The sequence below is a fragment of the Dermacentor variabilis genome, chromosome 7 (assembly GCF_050947875.1).
Source record: "Dermacentor variabilis isolate Ectoservices chromosome 7, ASM5094787v1, whole genome shotgun sequence".
NCBI lineage: Eukaryota > Metazoa > Arthropoda > Arachnida > Ixodida > Ixodidae > Dermacentor > Dermacentor variabilis.
Window position 1 is genome coordinate 72,098,599 of NC_134574.1, and position 18,078 is coordinate 72,116,676.

At 46.3% G+C, this 18,078-nt stretch overlaps 1 protein-coding gene across 2 annotated transcripts in view; it reads right to left on the reverse strand.

The window, feature by feature from the left end:
• The window catches only part of LOC142587525 (radical S-adenosyl methionine domain-containing protein 1, mitochondrial-like), a 238,853-nt gene extending 232,062 nt beyond the window's left edge, over positions 1-6,791 (reverse strand). For both annotated transcript variants that reach the window (XR_012829563.1, XM_075698601.1), the window contains exons 1-5: positions 6,400-6,791; positions 6,271-6,323; positions 6,101-6,207; positions 5,762-5,891; positions 1,110-1,155 (exon numbers count right to left, since the gene is read on the reverse strand). Coding sequence is in view for 1 of the 2 variants with exons in the window: in XM_075698601.1 (XP_075554716.1) it covers positions 1,110-1,155; positions 5,762-5,891; positions 6,101-6,207; positions 6,271-6,323; positions 6,400-6,498 (435 nt within the window). In the remaining variant the exon portion in view is untranslated. The remainder of the gene's footprint in view (positions 1-1,109; positions 1,156-5,761; positions 5,892-6,100; positions 6,208-6,270; positions 6,324-6,399) is intronic.
• Positions 6,792-18,078: the final 11,287 nt, after the last annotated feature.

Genomic DNA, 18,078 nt, shown 5'->3' on the forward strand with positions numbered 1-18,078 from the left:
AGATGGTACCTTGAATAATTCTCAAAGTCGTGTCACCACGAGCGACGTCACACTGCAGACCCAAGTGCGTAGACGCAGGGACGCGAGCACGTCACCGTCCGGCTTGGAGCGCAGCGGCCGCAAGGAGAAGGGAAAACAGCGTTCAGATTGACATTTAAGACCTTTCCGCGGTCCTTTCCTTTCCACAGAGACCTTTCCAATTTCTTTGTAAACATGATCGCTGGCGCGCATTGTATGCTCTGCACTTGTCAGCTCAAGATGGCCAGACTTGATGAAGGGCCCTTTAACAGACTGCACTACAATGAACTATCGACTGCAGCGGACGAAATTAGCAGGAATTTTTTTCCAAACCAGGTGCATTAAATGTACCTTTGCGATGTCAACATGGGATGACAACTGACTCGCGAGGGTCAGCTGATGATCATGGCTCAATATCGTGCGCGTCAGGAAGGAAGGTGGGGTGGAAACGCGTCGTCTTCATTCACGTGCGATGCACAGGAGGCGAGAGAGAGGGGTCCTACTCCGGCAACTGCTGCTCACGGCGCAGCTGCCGTATCTTGAAAGCGATCTGCGATGTGGACAAAGTGCGCTCAATGCTGGTAGCTTCGTACGTGCTGCGATTCCAACATTTAGTTTGCACTGAAGCGAGAGACAGCATGAAGGTCAATTTACGCACTGCTGCTGCAGCACTTATCTTGCTTAATTTGCTATCGCAATCGATGTTTCGCCTTTTGGCTGAGACTTCTTTTGTGTTTTTTGCTTTGGTCGTTCGTCACTCACTCTTTGCAATAAACTTGCGCATCACAAGGAAAGTTTTGGAAGTGAGGCATTACGGATAATACGGACATCTTTTTGACGGATTATCAGGATCCGTTGTAACGAGAGTCGACTGTATATTAGTGATTTGTGACAAAATGTCTAAGTGGCAAACATTATTAAAGAAATATTGCTTAATAAGGAGAGGGTTTTTAAGATGCCAGGTTTACATAAAAACTTGATGCCCTTTCAATGTATTGCAAGCGTAGCGAGGCCTGATTTCCCCAATTAGCCCTATGATGGCAACACAAATGTGGTCAAAAGTTCCGCTGAGCATAAAGCAGCTTACAGACCTGCATGCCAATCGACAGTCGCGTGACCCCTGCCTCCTTGAAGTCACTGCGGTGAAAAGAGAAGATCTGCGTTATTTCCATCACTGGTTTTAGAGCACAATGACAAATGGGCCAGGCTGGTGCATTTTTCCTGGCACAACATAAACAAGCTTTACAGATGACAAAGGAGAACAACAAAGCAGGATCAACAAAGCTCAAATTGCCACCCATTCACAGTTCATCAAGTTGGGCCGAATGCCACTACAATGACTCACTTTAAATATTTTGTTTTCGTATAGAATTCCACAGGACACAAATATAGACTAGACGACGATAGACCATGATTAATAGCTGAGGCCTCATCTTTTTAAATGAGAATTTCTGGGGACTCTCATAAATATAAGGCCTGTAGAGGATTGAACTCCAAACACAGTGTAAAATTTAAACTAGGGCAATTTGTCGTAAACTGGAACACAAGCAGACAGTCGGCAAATCTTCCCACTTTTCCTAATGCCGTTTTCTTTTCACCTGGAATACCTCGATGCTGAACTTCAAGACAGTATTTCTAGTTTTTTGTTGCTTTATTTAAAGTACAGATTGCAATTTACATTTGGTTACGACTGCCAGCCAGCTGTGGTTGGAGCCAAATATTTTTCTTGGTAGTGTTTCGGGCAGCAGGCTGAGGTGGCTATAATTCCGTGATTCGTTTACAACACTCTTAACGTTATACTACGGTCTTATACATTTACACATTTATATTTGCCTAACAGTTTGTAGTTTAGCCTGCTAAAGAATGTTGAAACCCTTTAGAGTAGCACAAAGCACAGCACCATGGCCTCTTCGTTTTGAATGCAGTAAAACATTCAGTCACATATGGTTACAGATTACTAAACACACAACCCATCACAATTTGTGTCAATCATCATGCTTTGTTACTTCCTCACAAAATTTTATATGATGCGATTCAATGCCCTTCAATATTGCCAGTATATCAAACGCTACCCGCCGTGGTTGCTCAGTGGCTCTATGGTGTTCGGCTGCTGAGCACGAGGTCGCGGGATCGAATCCCGGCCACGGCGGCCACATTTCGATGGGGGCTAAATGTGAAAACACCGTGTACTTAGATTTATGTGCACGTTGAAGAACCCCAGGTGGTCGAAATTTCCGGAGTCCTGCACAACAGCGTGCCTCATAATCAGAAAGTGGTTTTGGCACGTAAAAACCCACAATTTAATTTTAATATCAAAGGCTCACATATTCACAACCTACCCAATATGTAGCACCTGTAAGTACTAATTATAGATTACAGCTTAGACCACTTACAATGTAACTGTTTATAGAGCAGAATTGGCTACAACACAGCTTTCTCCGACTCCCGTTTACCCTCCCACAGAACCCTACGTATACATACACCGTTTTGTGCAGCCATGTGAGAAAATCCTGCTGATAAGCACAGTAACGAGCACGCTTCTCAAAGGGGTGTGCCCGCCGATGGGAGAGGACAGCAACGAGGGCGATGCAGAGGAGCACGAGACGTGGAGCGAATTAATAAGCAGTGTTCCGCAAATTTAGCTTGGAGCTATTAGACTTTATGTGCACTTGTCAGCTTTCGCCATTTGTAAGTGCGTACATAGAAACTTGGCAGGCATTCGTAGTAGTTGCCGCGCTTGATCGCCCTAGGAACCAAACTCCACTTCGTACGCGTTGCTGTCAGTTCAGCCCATGCGCACGATCCCATGCGTAGTCTCTATGCAAGAGTCTACGAGTATGAACACATCAAGGGCGAGCTTCCCGCGATGGCATGCCACCCGACACCCCCAGCGGCTAGGCCTAACAAGTGTGCCTCATCGGCGACCAAACTTGTGGTTTGGTACCGAGTCAACAAAACATATTGCAGTGGCTGTACGGCACATAGAAAGCAGAGAAAGCACCTTGATAGCGAAAGTCATGGCACGGGCAGCACTCGAATGGTAGCAACTTGGTCCGCGGTCGCCATGTTTCGACACCATGCATATGCCGATCAGTCCGAGAAGTCGGATGAGACTCTGTACTGTGCCTGAAATTTTGGTCGCCATCAATTTTTTTCCATCTTTGTAAAAGTTACTATTACTTTGTCTGCTCGGTGCGAAGACTGCAGGTACTTGGCCATTACCCTTTCATTGTTTGTAAATTTAAATGCACGCAAAACTCCCATTCGCACGTTTCGATTCTCGGATACGTGCGGCTGCTTGGTTTACATGTTTTGCCCTGAAAATCTTTGTTTTGGTTATAGTGCGGTACCACTTATAGTGTGGATATTCGAGACTCCGGTGACTTACGTTATAAGCAACCTACATTATAGTTTCATTTCAGTATGTTGCTCTGAAGTTTCGGAACACTTCACCACATGGCACCATCCGCATTATTTTATTCATGCAAGCAGCTTGCTCCCTTTCGCCTATATTATTTGGAAAAATAACTCCAATTATAGTGATGAATATCTTTAAAAATAATTTGTTCTGCTTTTAAAGCATGTTCAAGAAAAATTGTTGACAATACATATGTGTTTTATTCATCTTGTATTTCCTGACAACCCTGTATGTTAACAATAAACAAATGGGTCCCTGCTACAACCTTTGAAAGGGTTCTGTGGTCCTGCCTGTTTAAAGAGATATTGTTGTGTATCTGTAAGAAACAATAAAGAATGCCTGATTGATTGTATACTTGCTAGAAACTCTGACCTCCAGCCAAACTGTGAGGCAACTCCCCTGTGTTTAGGCTGTGGTTCAGAACTGCGTTTATAGAGGTCTAACCGGCCCTCATCGGCGTGGCCGAGTGTTACATGCACTGTCTGTTGTTGTTTATAAGGGACACTAAAGTAATACACTAAACCAGTTTAGATGGATAAAGCATCCTTTGAAAAACATGCTGTCATTAATTTTCAAATGATAGGTTGATTACCAGAACAAGAAATCCCCAACACTGGCACGTCACAGATTTCAAAGTATTTTTTGTATTTGGCTCATGTTGGCTCAACAAGAGTTCCTGGAACTAGCCATGTACAATCTTTGGCTCCTTTAGAACACAATGTAGTCTATTTTCACCATTAATGAATTAACTAGGCCTTCTTAGAAAACACTGTAATAATACGTGACGTCACAGAGAGCTGGTGTGGGAACTTCAAGGAGGCGCTGCCACCTGTGTTTTGTTATAGTACTTTTTCTGGCTCACCAAGCATCTTATCGTGGCAAGAGTGGTGTTTTTGATACTATAAAACAGTGATTTATTGATGCAGAAGTAGTCGTCTTTCTCTTTGGTGTACTTTTAAAGACCATTGATTACGCACTGTCTCACTGTTTAACACACAGAGACTCTCTACTCTCTACAGCATTAGCAGGACTGGACAAGTGGTACTTGTAAACGAACGAAGTACCAGAACATGGAACTCGCCATTCATGGGAGCACAAAGCCCTGAAGACGTTACTGCATTTAAGATTGACCGACTTGTGTGATTGTCATTGAACGTGACATTCTCCTTTGTAAAAGGAAATTAAACAGAAATGCGAACACATGTCCGTGCAGTCCAGAGCACTGTCGTGCTCTCTACCTACAGGTTTCAAACGCTGCACATGTAAGCAGTATTCAGCTCAAGACCATCGCCACACTGGCATCTAACATTCCGGAACCATCAGCTAGAGAGTGCGGCAATGCTCCCAGACTCCCGCAAGTTCAGTTAACATGACTTCTCTCTCAAGCTGGCTCAAGAGCTCTGTCTGAAGAGCTGGCTTGCTTACAATGCCTGCTCACTGATAATGCAACAAACGTTGACACAATTAGATGGAAGCAGCTCCATTGTTGAGGATCAGTGCGATGAGAAACACTTTGTTGTTGTCAGAAACAAACAACACAATGTCTGAACATGGAGGACACAGTGCTAAAAACAGGGCAGTGATGAGAGGAGACGAGCACGGCACGGTGTTTGTCTCACCTCGTCACCGTCCCATTTGTAGTGCTCTTACCTTCAAGTTCAGTAACGTGCCATACAGCCCAATTCACATGCTACAACACAATGTCATGAACCATAAAATTTGGCTCCCCAATAGAAAGCACGCAAAATCACAATGTAAGCAGCTACGCTTTGTGCTGCAGTTCATGAGCATGGCACAAACTGTCAGGCTTTGATCTGGCCTACCTCCTCATTCAGTACAGGCGATTAGCAAGCTAACACGGATGATGCATTACAATGCAGATGCAATTTATTGTCAGCCAAAAACGAAAATAATCGTTTACTTTGCTACCAAGACATCACCCTGGCAAAAAAGCAGGATGATTTCTTGGTAGTAAAGTATGTGTCCTTGCTCACCATACAAATTAAGTGTAACACGACACAAACAATGCACACATGTGCACCAGATTCAGGAAATTCAGTGAGTGGTGGGCACTGCATATTTTACAGCAAAAATGAAGTTTAGTATAGCCCACCAACAGAATGCAGGAAATAAACCCACAGAGGAGGGGCGGGTTAAATCCCACTGCAACAATCTGCAAGAAGCCCTTGACTTTGTACAAGAAAAACAGCATGTCACCTATAACCCAGTACATATGTAAAACGCTGGCCATATAAGTCACGTAAGACATATGAACCCTGCGACGCAGTTCATTGCCCACTGACGGGCAGGTACTTACGTACGTACCTGAGGCTGTCTTTCGCAGCAGGACTCGGGTTGCTCTCCAACGTAACCTCTGCAACAGGTGCCGTCGTGAGCCGGGAAACGGCTTGCAAGACGCGTTCCACATCGCGAGGCCGCATCAGACTCGGAGTGCCTAAGGTATTGGAGGTAAATTTGGAATGAGTTGCAATGTGACATTGCTGGTAAAGCATGTGTTCTAGTAGCGCAAGCAGGAATACAGACGCAAGACACAAATACGCTGGATGTGCGAATTTGTGTACTCTTGTGTACGTGTTTCCCGCTTTGCACTACTGGGAGATAAGGAACAAGCGCCGAAAACATCAGTCCCGAGGTAAAGCGTACCTCCCCCAAAGAACACCGTCGTGATCGTAGAAATGCTGCTACTGCGGATGACCGTAGTCAGCTCCCGAACGAGGCACTCGGTCATCACGTCGTGGTCAACGTTCCGGCTGCGGGAGGTATGTACGCTTTGTTAAGAAGTTCACGCAGAACAATCAACGCGGTCTGCTTACCTGATGTACTTGTTGAAATTGCAGTACGTGCAGCGTTTTTCGCAGTACGGCCACTGCAGAGAAGAAAAACGGTGTTACGGCACCGACCACGTAAGTGTATGTACGAGAGAAAGTTCACAATGTACTCACATGGACATACAATGAACTGGAGTCGGAATGAATGCGCCGTGCGCGACTTGGCATTCCTAGAAGGCGACATCGGCTAGCTAACAGAGCGCTTCGAAACATTACGATATACGAATGAGACTACAAGGGCATGTCAAAAGTACCTGTTGCACGCAAGCACAACGGAGCGCACTGTTGCAGCTACGCTCTCCGAGTGTCATGCAAAAGTTTAACTACACGGGCATGTCAAACGTACCGGTTGCACGCAAGTACAGCGGAGCGCACTGTTGTAGCTGCGCTCCTTGAGTGTCGTACAAAAGTGTAATGTAAAAATGTTCAACAACTGCGATCAAATCAAGAGGACCAAACGACATGCAAACAAAGCCGCATTGCAGTCACGTTGTCCGCTGACTGGCCCGCGCTTCAGCCGGCTACAGCCGCTGCAGCGAATCAGCTGGACAACTCTTATTGGTTGATGTATCATGACGTCCGGCCATGGTGTATATACCGCGTGATTCAAAAATAGTTTCACGCCTTCATCAGAACATGTTCCTAGGCGTGGGCAGCGCAACCCCCGACGAAAGACAAAAGAAAGTACACAATACGAGCGCAGACTAACAACTCGTTTATTTTTCAACCACCAGAGTAACATATAAAAAAAAATGTAAACACGTGTAAAGTGACGCTTACAAGGGGGAAAGGGTGTTAGCCTATCTTGCCATTCAAAAACTCAGTTTCTTTATCCTACAGAGTGATAGAAATCTAGCTAACGCATATGCGTCTGAGTTTACATGCATGAAGCAGGCTTCCGCAATTTCGCGGTTGATATTATTCATCTTGTTATACAATATTGCGGTTTGTTCAAACACAGGTTTGCATAAGCAATTTCTACAATGCGCGGCCAGGTTCGAGCCTGTTGCATTCCTATCGCACCTTGGCGGATGGTCTCGTGTGCCCAATGAGAAATGCGCAAACATTATCCATCAGTATTGTCTTTTGGCGTTCAAGGTGTTTTAACTAACTAAATAAATAAGAAGTTTTGGGTCATTCTACGACAAACGCTCGAGCCGTAAACTCGACCTTGTACGCTTGTTTTCTATTGTGTACATTTATTGCGTCTAAGAAATGCTTACCAAAAATGCTTTGTGTAAAAAAAACCTCAGCCTTTCCAGTGCTAAGCAAGAACATGATGAACAAGAAGAAAACACACATAAAAAAATCTTCGTTAATCAAAGCAATGCCGTAGGAATGTCCTAATTTTCTTTCTTTCTTTTGACCATGGTCATTTCAATGGCTTTATTAAAATCTCTAAATGAGCCGTTCAAGTTTATTCAAATGATGTTACACACTTTATTGTTACAAAGTGCTCTCTTTAGTGCGCGCTCTCCTATGTACCCCAGCTTATTTTTCATATATTGCTTATGTGGGCAATAATGCGCATTGGTGGCATTTTTCGGGATTTTTAACAAGAACTTTCGATACACTCGTAGTTGTTTTGCTAAGCACCCGCCGTGGTTGCTCAGTGGCTATGGTGTAGGGCTGCTGAGCACGAGGTCGCGGGATCGAATCCCGGCCACGGCGGCCGCATTTCGATGGGGGCGAAATGCGAAAACACCCGTGTGCTTACATTTAGGTGCACGTTAAAGAACCCCAGGTGGTCAAAATTTCCGGAGTCCTCCACTACGGCGTGCCTCATAATCAGAAAGTGGTTTTGGCACGTAAAACCCCAAATATTATTATTATTGTTTTGCTAATTATTCCTGGAAGTCTCGTGTCCAAATAATCTGCTAAAATATTTTGGCACGCAACAACCATAATGAGAAAAAAAAATTCCAAGTTTGCGAAAATTACATTTGTGCCATCGTTTTCAGCTGTAAATTCTGCATTGAGGAGTTCTGCAATCTAAAAATATAAGATTGCTTGTTTCTTAATTTGTTTCCGTAACTTCTTTTGGAGTAATTTCTGTTTTGTGAGAGAAAATAACTTCTTTTTTTTTTTAAAGTTTGGCCCTACTGCATGCCTAATGTATACATTGCTGTTGACCAGCCGCGCAGCTTCACTGCAATACACGCTTCGGGGTGGCGGGGAACTTGGTGTACTGGTGGCGTGTTTTCTGAGAATGGCGTTGCAGAAGTGCTTGAACCTGTTTGCCACCTTTTATTTAGCCAACTCCAACACCTGTGTCGATGAATAGAGAGCCAGCCCTACACAGATCACGCGTAGAAGCGATGGATGAGCGCGTGTTGGAATGGTCGTGTAGTACCTGCGACTGATACGGCTCCTTGGAAGCGTGGCGCTAATTTGATCTCTTTTCATCGGCAACGCCTTTGAGCGCACACAATACGCCAATTAAGCTTTTTTTTTTCTTTGGCTCATTCGAATAGCAGTTAGCTATGATAGGGGTCGTGATATCCGGTCTCTGTAAGGCCTCTGGAGGCTCCGCTAAACGCTTCACAGGGCTGCCAATCTCATTGCAAGCATTTTTTTACTGCGCGATACGATACAAAATCGCATTCTGCAATGATAATGTAGTCATGTCCGTTTTAGCAGAGGTTCGAAAAATTCTCACGAGTTTTATACTGCGACGAAACTCAACTAGAAGGGAAATTTAATATTCCGATCGAGAAAGTAGTTGTTTAAAAAATCTTCAGGAATTTCGGCTGGAACGCTAGAACAGACTCTGTCAAGTGTTCTAGAAGTCTCTAATGATGACAGAAGATTTAACAGAGATGTCATCGCTGCTTTCATACGAACTGAGGTAGTACATACCGGGTGCTTCAGCAAACACTTTCAAAACATTTTTAAAGGTTGCCTATGGCAGATAACACAATTCTAGATCATGGCAATTCTAGCCGTGGTGTTCGCAAGGCGGATCCACTTGGAACGAATTTTCAGGATGTCATCAATTTCGAGATATTAATTCTCCAACATTGCAGAGAAATGCATTGGCGTTCCAGCTACTTTCTTCACAAAGCGTCGTTTTATGCACTGAAGCGTGAAAGTAGCTGGAACGCCAATGCATTTCTCCGCAAAGTTCGGGAATTATTATCTCGAAATTGTTGACATCCTGAGAATTCGTTCCAAGCGGATACGCCTTGCCAACACCACGACTAGAATTTGTAAATTGCAATATGGACCACAAGGTTATTAGTTAAAACTTAATTATTGGTTTTTGGTTAATGAGTCGAATATGCATTTCAATTTTCTTTTGTGCAGGTAATCTCCGGCTCTTCGAATAGACCAGCTCATGAACTAGAATTGTGCTATCTACCACAGGCAAACATCAAAATTTTTGAAAGTGCTCCCTGAAACAGCTCGTACAAAACGTTGGCCTGTACGTCTATTATGTACTGTATGGACGGATGTACTGTATGGACGGAACGGCCTGTTCATTCATCCAATGAAATGATTGGGGAGCATCGGATTGATGACAAATTATGTGCATTATCCATAACTACAATGACCTCTCTTTCCTTGATAATAACTTTTGCTCCCACAACTATTTTGATTGTTCTTTGCTAAATAATAAACTTTCATTTACGTTATGATTGACGTAAATCTTGTTCATCGACACACAAATTGGAGGTAGCTTAATAGAGACGGAGATATGACCGTCTCAAGAATTCCTGCAATGCCATCGTGAGAAAAATGGGGTTAATGCATAAAGTTTTCTGCCACCCCGAAGCGTGTATTGCAGTGAAGATGTACTGTAACACCACACTGTTATGAGCTGTTATGAACTGTTATGTAACACCATATTTATTGGGGCCTTTAAGGTAACAAAATGAAATGAAATGAAATGGTGTCATATGCAGTATGGGTAGTATGGACCAGACGTCTAGGATTTAATTTAAGAGGCTCTAAGCGAGGTCACGCAAGATAATTTTGAATTTTTCGGTGCGCCTTAAAAATTAATTTTCCGCTTACAAATTCGTCAAGATATTGCTACAATCTTAAATTAGACCTAATAATGTGTAATGTCCAAAAATCATGAGGATATACGCAGCATTCAATTAAAAAAAATAAAATAGAGCTTTAATGAGGAGTGTGAAGTGGTAATCTGACTTCGGAGTTTGAAAATAGTCAATCTGTATTATTTCTGTAAGTAAAGGTTCATTTATGGTGTCACGTTGTAGTGACGGTGAAAACCGCCATAGGACGGCGCAAGTCACGAAACTAGCTGCTCGTTGCGCGAACCTGTGCCCAGCAAGACAAGCACTGAAGCAGAGCAAGACTCAGCAGACTGATAGCGGCGAGCACACTCGTCAATCGTCTAAATCTGATGAGCGGATCAGACGCGTCTGCTATTTATAGGACTCATTCAATCATATCCAGCGTAATCGCTGGGGCTCGCGCAAGTTCTAGAAAGTGCACCGCCCGCGCGCGCTATCTCATTACCCAAGGCTCCGCGACGATAACATAAACAACAATGGAGCCACCGATAACGTTCGAGAAGCCTCCGATACAGAAAGGCGCGTCTTGTGCTGGGTGATAACGTTAAACATATCTGAGCCGGCTAAAGACGGTCACAGGGAAAGGTTCACAAGTAAGCGTGGCAAGACGATTATTTGAGGGTCCTGGGTCCTCTGGGCATGAAAGCCACGCCTTCAGCAACAAACGCTCCGCCCTCTTCACGCGCCCAAGGCGCAGCTACCGCACAAGTGGCGCGCACCTGTCGTGGAGGCGCGCCCTCATTGGCGCAAAGATTGGACACCGGGCGCTGCTCGCCACTTTTTATTTATTGCCTGTTTTGTACTGCTATATTAAACGACAAATGACATTTGAGAAAACAAGGTAAATTAGTACGTTTTAAGCACCAAGTGTCAGCCTTGCAGTGCTGACTATTTTAGAATTCTTCGAGCGCGGTCACGCAGGTACACAATCTTGTGCTTTCTGAATTTCTACAAATCTCGACATGCATTCTCGAAAAAGCATTCGTGCAGGCCGAGCATCCGGATCGCAGTGATATCCCACCTTGCGGGCGCGCCATAGGCAGTAAAGGCTAACTAGCACAATAAGGTCAAACGGCAGTCAATCATCGTTTTCTATGGATAAATATTTAATACCCTGTGGATCTAAAGGAAAGTCTGTTTGATAGCCCTCTGAAGTACATCTCAAAAGAAGACACCCCCCCAACAATCTAGAAATACATGATCTAAAGTTTCTGGTTTCTTACAGATCAAGCAATGCGAGCCCCAGGGTAAGAAAAAACCACAATCTTCTAAAGAGGTTTTGACAGTCAACGTACCCGTGTGAAGCTTAAAAAAAGAAAGACTTGGTCCGTGGTGTCACTTGCATTCTTTTCACCCGCTTAAACCCGTCTTGCCCCTGGCCTCAACTGTATATGGCCCTCTACATTGGCACAGGGAGAACTATTTGTACAGAGTTTTACGTTTCACTGAAAAAAAGGTACTCATTTGAAAATCTAACGGACAAGAACCGTACACTTAAAGTAACTTCTTTAAGAAATCCTGAAACAGGGGACCGCTCATATTCTCTGTACAGACTACATAGCCAGGTAACGCGCTCCTTAGCCTCACTTGGCACACCGTGCGCAAGAAAGGATCGTTTAAGTCGAGAAGAAATAAACAGTTTACGACCTGTCGTATAAAAAGGTGCGTCATTCCCAAACCTCCGTCTTTAACTCGCCTAAACAAATTCGTTCGACTGCATCGTTCCCAATTCGTAGCCCACACAAGTACTGCGAAGACTCGGTGCAACTTCGGTATATATTTACCCTTGAACAATGCAATACCTGCATTACATACCAGAGTTTTGCGACAAAAAATAGAATGCAAACTGTAGCTCTCGCAAGCGCTGACAAATGTCCACCTTTCCATTTGTTCGCTTTTATCTGCATTTCTCTTGTTTGATCTTGCCAATACTCATCGTTAGTTTTGTAATGCTCCAGCGGGACGCCTAGGTATTTAACGGGTGTCGTCAGCCACTTGACTTTGGCGAAAGTGACTGGGGTGGAAGGCCATTCCCCGTGCCAGAAGCCAAGGCACTTTCCCCAGTTTACCAGGCTTCCAGTTACCTTGCCGAAACCCTTCACTACAGCGATAGCTGCAGCTACACTCTCTTTATCTGTACAACAAACTGCGACGTCATCCGCATACGCCAGAATTTTAACTTCCGATGCATTTAATCTGAAGCCGTGAATACTGCTGTTTTCAATGATTGTTAGGCACACTGTTTCTATGTATATACTGAACAGAAGGGGACTCAGGGGGCAGCCCTGGCGCACAGAACGCGTTAGGTTAATGGGGGCCCCCACTGACTTGTTAACAATGAACCGCGTAGTGCAGTTCCGGTACGCCAAAGCTACCCCATCTCTAATGATGGACCCGACATTAATGTCGTCTAGGATGGCAAGCAAAATACAATGAGGTATACAATCAAATGCTTTCTCAAGATCGGGCTGTAGAATTGCTACCCCTGCTTGCATAATGTCGCAGCACTCAAACACGCACCGCATTTTATGTATATTAGTCACAATCGACCACCCCATAATGCCACATGTTTGTTGAGGACCAACCAATTCCTTAATTACCTTCTGCAGGCGCCTTGATAGCACTTTCATCAAGATTTCATAATCACAATTACTTAGTGATATAGGCCTGTATGAGGAAACCAATTCTAATTTCTCTGTCTTTCTGTCTTTGGTATTAATACAGCATGTGCTTTCCCAAAGCCAGTACGTTTAGCCCGCAAACGCGCAGATAAGCAGCCACTATATAACGCTTCTACTATGATTCCTCTTAAAGGGCCCCTGACCAGGTCCCATATATAGCAAATTTTGGTTATACAATGGAAGTTGTTACGTGGCCTCTAGGGAGTGTTCTGCCGCAAAAATGTTTCAAATCGGCTCATTAATAGCCGAAATAGAAATATTTTAGTGCCGCGAACCCATGATTTCGGTAGGCGGGCTCCACTGCCTAGCAAGTCGCTCTCTCCACTCGCCCCGTCTAGCCTACGCAAGTGAAATTCCTTCTCTGCGTTCTCCCATACCGGACCTCGAGGATCGCGTGACGCCTATGTCCCAGGCCCCGCCTTCATTCTTTTTTTTTTTTTTTTGCTTCTCGCTTTCTTCTTTTTTTTTCCGGGGGGGGGGGGCGCTAGGCACTGCCGCCGACGGTGTCGCGCGCGAGCTGTTGTCTTGTTCGAGCAGCGCACGATTTTGGGCGCTGTGCGCAATTAAACATAACTAGTGGTATAAGTCAGTGCTACACGATTACCGAGGCAGCACAAGCGGATCGCAGGGCGTGATGACGCGTTGGAACACAGTAGAAAATGGCATAGCTTCGGTACCTGCGCACGTGACCGCACGACCGTGGCAGCAAGCAGACGAAGCGGAAGTACATCTGTCTTGCTTCGGTGCGAAGTAAAACGAAAAACACGCAGACATTCCGTTTATGTGCTTTATTATTTCTCTAAACTTCAATTCGCCAATTCAAGCAACATATCGCACAGATAACAGATGTTGTCTTGACTAAGTCTCAAAGTCACGTGTCACCACGAGCGACGTCACACTGTGGACACTATTACGCAGGCGCAGGGGCACGATTGCGTCACCGTTCGGTTTGGAGCGCGGCGGCCGCGTGTGGAGAGGAAAACGGCGTCCGAATTGAAATTTCAGATCTTTCCGCGGCGCGTACACGATCAGACACGATCGTTACCGCGCAATGCATGCGCTGCGCTTGTCACCTCAAAATGGCCAGACCTGGTGAGGGGCTCTTTAAGTATAGCGACAAGCCCAACGTACAACTTTAGTCATCTTAAAGGGCCCCTCACCAGGCCCCGTAGCAAATTTTGATTATACGCTGGAAGTTGTTACGTGTGCTCTAGGGAGTCTTCTGCCGCCAAAAAAAAAAAAAAGAATCAGATCGGCTCATTAATAGTCGAGAGAGAGAGTAAACTTTAATGACGACCAGCAGTTCAGTCGGCTGGGCCTAGGCCTCCCACGATGGGACGTCGAGGTCTTGCCTCTTCGCCGCTTCGTAGGCCTGCTGGGTCGCCCAGAGTTGGTCGTCGAGATGGGAGCTGCGCAGGGCGGCGTGCCATCTCGACGAGAGGGTCACGGGATTAAGGTCTTGGTATTGATCTTTGCACTCCCATAGCATGTGGGGGAGTGTTGCCGATTCAGTTTTACAGACCTTGCACGTCCGGCTCAGGTAGATGTCGGGGTATATAGTGTGATAGCGTGTGAGGGAGGGGTATGTATTCGTCCGTAACAGGCGAAGGGTGGTTGCCTGTGCCCTGTTTAACTTGCGGTGAGGGGTGGGGAAGGCTCTTCTTGCGAGGTAAAACGACTTTACAAGGTCGTTGTATCTTGTAAGGCGGTCGCGTCCTGCGGGTGCACCTGCACCGTCTCCGGCACGGTTGACTAGTCCTCGTGCTACGGAGTGTGTAACCTCGTTGAGGTTGGTGAGGTGCGGATGGACAACGCCGGCGTGTGCTGGGATCCAGACGAGGGTGATTTGATTTTCAGGCGAATGCGGGGCTTGCGGTAAGATACGGAGTGATTGATGAGAAATACGACCTTTGATGTAGTTGTTGACAGCTGCGCGAGAATCACTCAGTATGGTGTGACAGGCGGGGTCAAGAGTGGCCAGGGCGATGGCCACTTCCTCGGCCGTCTCGGCATTTTTGGTAATGATGCTGGCAGCATGTCGGAGCAAGCCGCCTACTGTGGTAACCGCCGCAATGCGCCGTCCATCTTGGTACTCAGCTGCGTCGACGAAGGTGACGCCCGCGGTGTTGGCGTAAGCTTTGATGAGGGAAGTAGCTCGTGCCTTCCTGCGTTCTTTGTTGTAGTCTGGGTGCATGTTTATCGGAATAGGGTCGGCGTGCATTCATTGCTGAATGTCGCGTGGTATTGGGTGTTTGTCTCCATGTTGACGGTGGTAGGTGATATTAAGCTTGTTTAGAATGCTGCGGCCCGTTTCCGTGAGAGTAAGCCGCTCTAGTTGAGATCGACGTTGGGCCTCGATTAACTCGTCCAGCGTGTTGTGGATACCTAATTGTAGTAGAAGTTCCGTGCTGGTGTGGTTGGGTAGTCCTAAGGCCTGCTTATAGGCTCCTCTAATGATGATGTCCAGTTTAGTCTTTTCAGCTTTGTACCAGTTGAGAAAGGGTGCAACATAAGTAATGTGACAGACGATAAAAGATTGGACAAGGCGGATGAGGCTTTCTTCCTTCATACCCCCTCGCCGGTTGGTCACTCGTTTCAGGAGTCTGGATGTATTGGCGGTCTGTCGAAGGATCTTTGAGATAGCCGTAGAGTTAGCTCCGTTGGCTTCTATGGTCATACCAAGAACGCGGATGCAAGGGACCACGGGTATAGGTCTGCCATCCCTCAGGTTGAGCTCTATTTCCTCGTATTGGCGTTTAGTCATGGAGCCCCGCGGGGGGCGTCCACGGAGTGTGGGGCGGTATAGGAGAAGCTCCGACTTTTCAGGGGAACAGCGGAGTCCCGTGCCTTCAAGATAATTTTCTACGACGTCAATGGCGTCGTGTAGGGCAGTTTCGATTTGGCCGTCACTGCCCTTTGCAGCCCAGATTGTAATGTCGTCGGCGTATATGGTGTGTTTAATGCCATCGAGTTTTTGTAGTTCTTGTGCTAATCCTAGCATAACCAGATTAAACAGTATTGGGGAAATGACAGAGCCTTGCGGTGTGCCCGTGCTGCCGAAGGAGAGTTCCTCCGATCGAATGTCTCCGACCGACAGGAAGGCCTTCTGATTGAATAGAAAGTCCCTTACATAGTTATAAGTGCGTTCTTCAAGGTTAAGCAAGGAGATGCGCTCGAGGATGGTGGAGTGCCTTATATTATCGAAGGCGCGCTCGAGGTCGAGGCCCAAGATCGCCTTCGTGTGACGGGATTTGCCATCTAGGATTTGATGCTGAAGTTGGAGCATAGCGTCTTGGGTGGAAAGATGCTGTCTAAAGCCAATTATCGAGTGGGGGTAAGCACATGTGTCTTCGAGGTGAGTGTTTACACGGGTTAGGAGTGCGTGCTCCATGACCTTGCCTACACATGAAGTTAGCGATATGGGCCGGAGATTGGCGAGGCTAGATGGCTTACCGGGTTTGGGGATGAGAATTACTTTGGCTGTTTTCCATGTCGGGGGAATGGATCCCTGGCGCCAGCAGTTGTTGATGTATTCGGTGAGTTGTTGCACCGAGGGTTCATCTAGATTTCTTAGTGTTTTATTCGTAACACCATCTGGGCCTGGCGCCGAACGGCTGTTCAGCTTATGTAGGACAGCATGAATCTCTGCCACGCTGAAATCTTCATCAAGGGCAGGGTTGGAGGTCCCTGTGTATGGGCCGTGAGGTTGAGTGGGCCCAGATGGGATGTACTTTTGACATAAGGTATTCTTAACGTGGTCCTGGCCATGCGTCTTGCTTTCTGTGAATAAAAGCTTGGTGAGGCGATCTTGTTGATATGAGCGGGTGGCGGTGCTATCAATCAAATGTTTGAGGATTTTCCACGAGCGGGGGTGGTGGAGTTGCCCGTCTAGAGAGTGACAGAGCTCTGTCCATTGCTGTTGACTTAGGACGCGGCAGTGAGCTTCAATTTCCTTGTTGAGAAGTGCGACCTTCCGTCTGAGTCTTTTATTGAGCCGTTGTCCCTTCCATCTAGAGAGGATGGATGATTTGGCCTCGATAAGGTGGGCGAGTCTACTGTCCATGCGCTCAGTCGGGGCGTCTGTTGTGATAATGTGGGTGGCCGATTTAGTATCAGACAGTAGATCGCATGACCATGATTTTATGTCGGTAATGGGAGTGTCCGTCGTTGCTGTTACACGGCGTTTACGGAACGCATCCCAGTCCGTCCAAGTAAAGTCCCTTGTTCTTCTCATAATGGCTGGTAGGTGTGGGAGAGTAATTTCGATGATAGAGTAATCACTCCCGAGGTCATGTTGGGTGTTGCGCCAATGGGCGTTGTCTGCGTTTTTGGTGAAAGTGAGGTCTGGCGTCGTGTCTCGTTCAGTTGAAGTGCCGAGGCGAGTGGGGAAGGCTGGGTCAGTAATGAGTGTAAGCCCGATATCATGGGAGTCTTGCCATAAGTTACGACCTGCAGCAGAGCTGTGTCTGTAACCCCATCCTGTGTGCGGGAGATTGAAGTCACCTCCGATGATAAGGGGGCTGCTGCATGCGATGTTGAGGGCCTTTTTGAAGAGGGTTAGAAATCGGCTATGGCGTTGAGATGGAGTATTGTAGATATTGAGGATAAATAGTCCTTCCTTTCGTTTTCTGTGCGGGATGAGCTCAATGAAGAGGTGTTCGGTGCGCCGATCGTTGAGATCGTGTTCGATCGCGGTAATTCTTTTTCGAACGAGTGTGGAGACTCCGTGTGGAGCGTTGTTCGCAGTGAAAGAGTGATATCCTGGAAGGCTGACCGGAGTATTGTGCGTTTCCTGGAGCAAGATTACGTCGGGTTGACATGCAGTAGTACGGAGGTGTTGACGGAGAACGGGTTGTTTATGGAGGTAGCCTCGGCAGTTCCACTGCCACAATGTTGTGTCAGTTTTAGTGTGGGCCATGATTAAGGATAGGGGATGCCACAGGTGGCAGGGTGGCGGCGACGGTTCCTGTGGTGTCCATGGCTACGGTTTGAGTGGTGGAAGCGGTGTGTGTGAAAAGGGTTTGAATATTAGCTTCCATCGCGGTGACTCTGTGCATAAGGGCGATTAG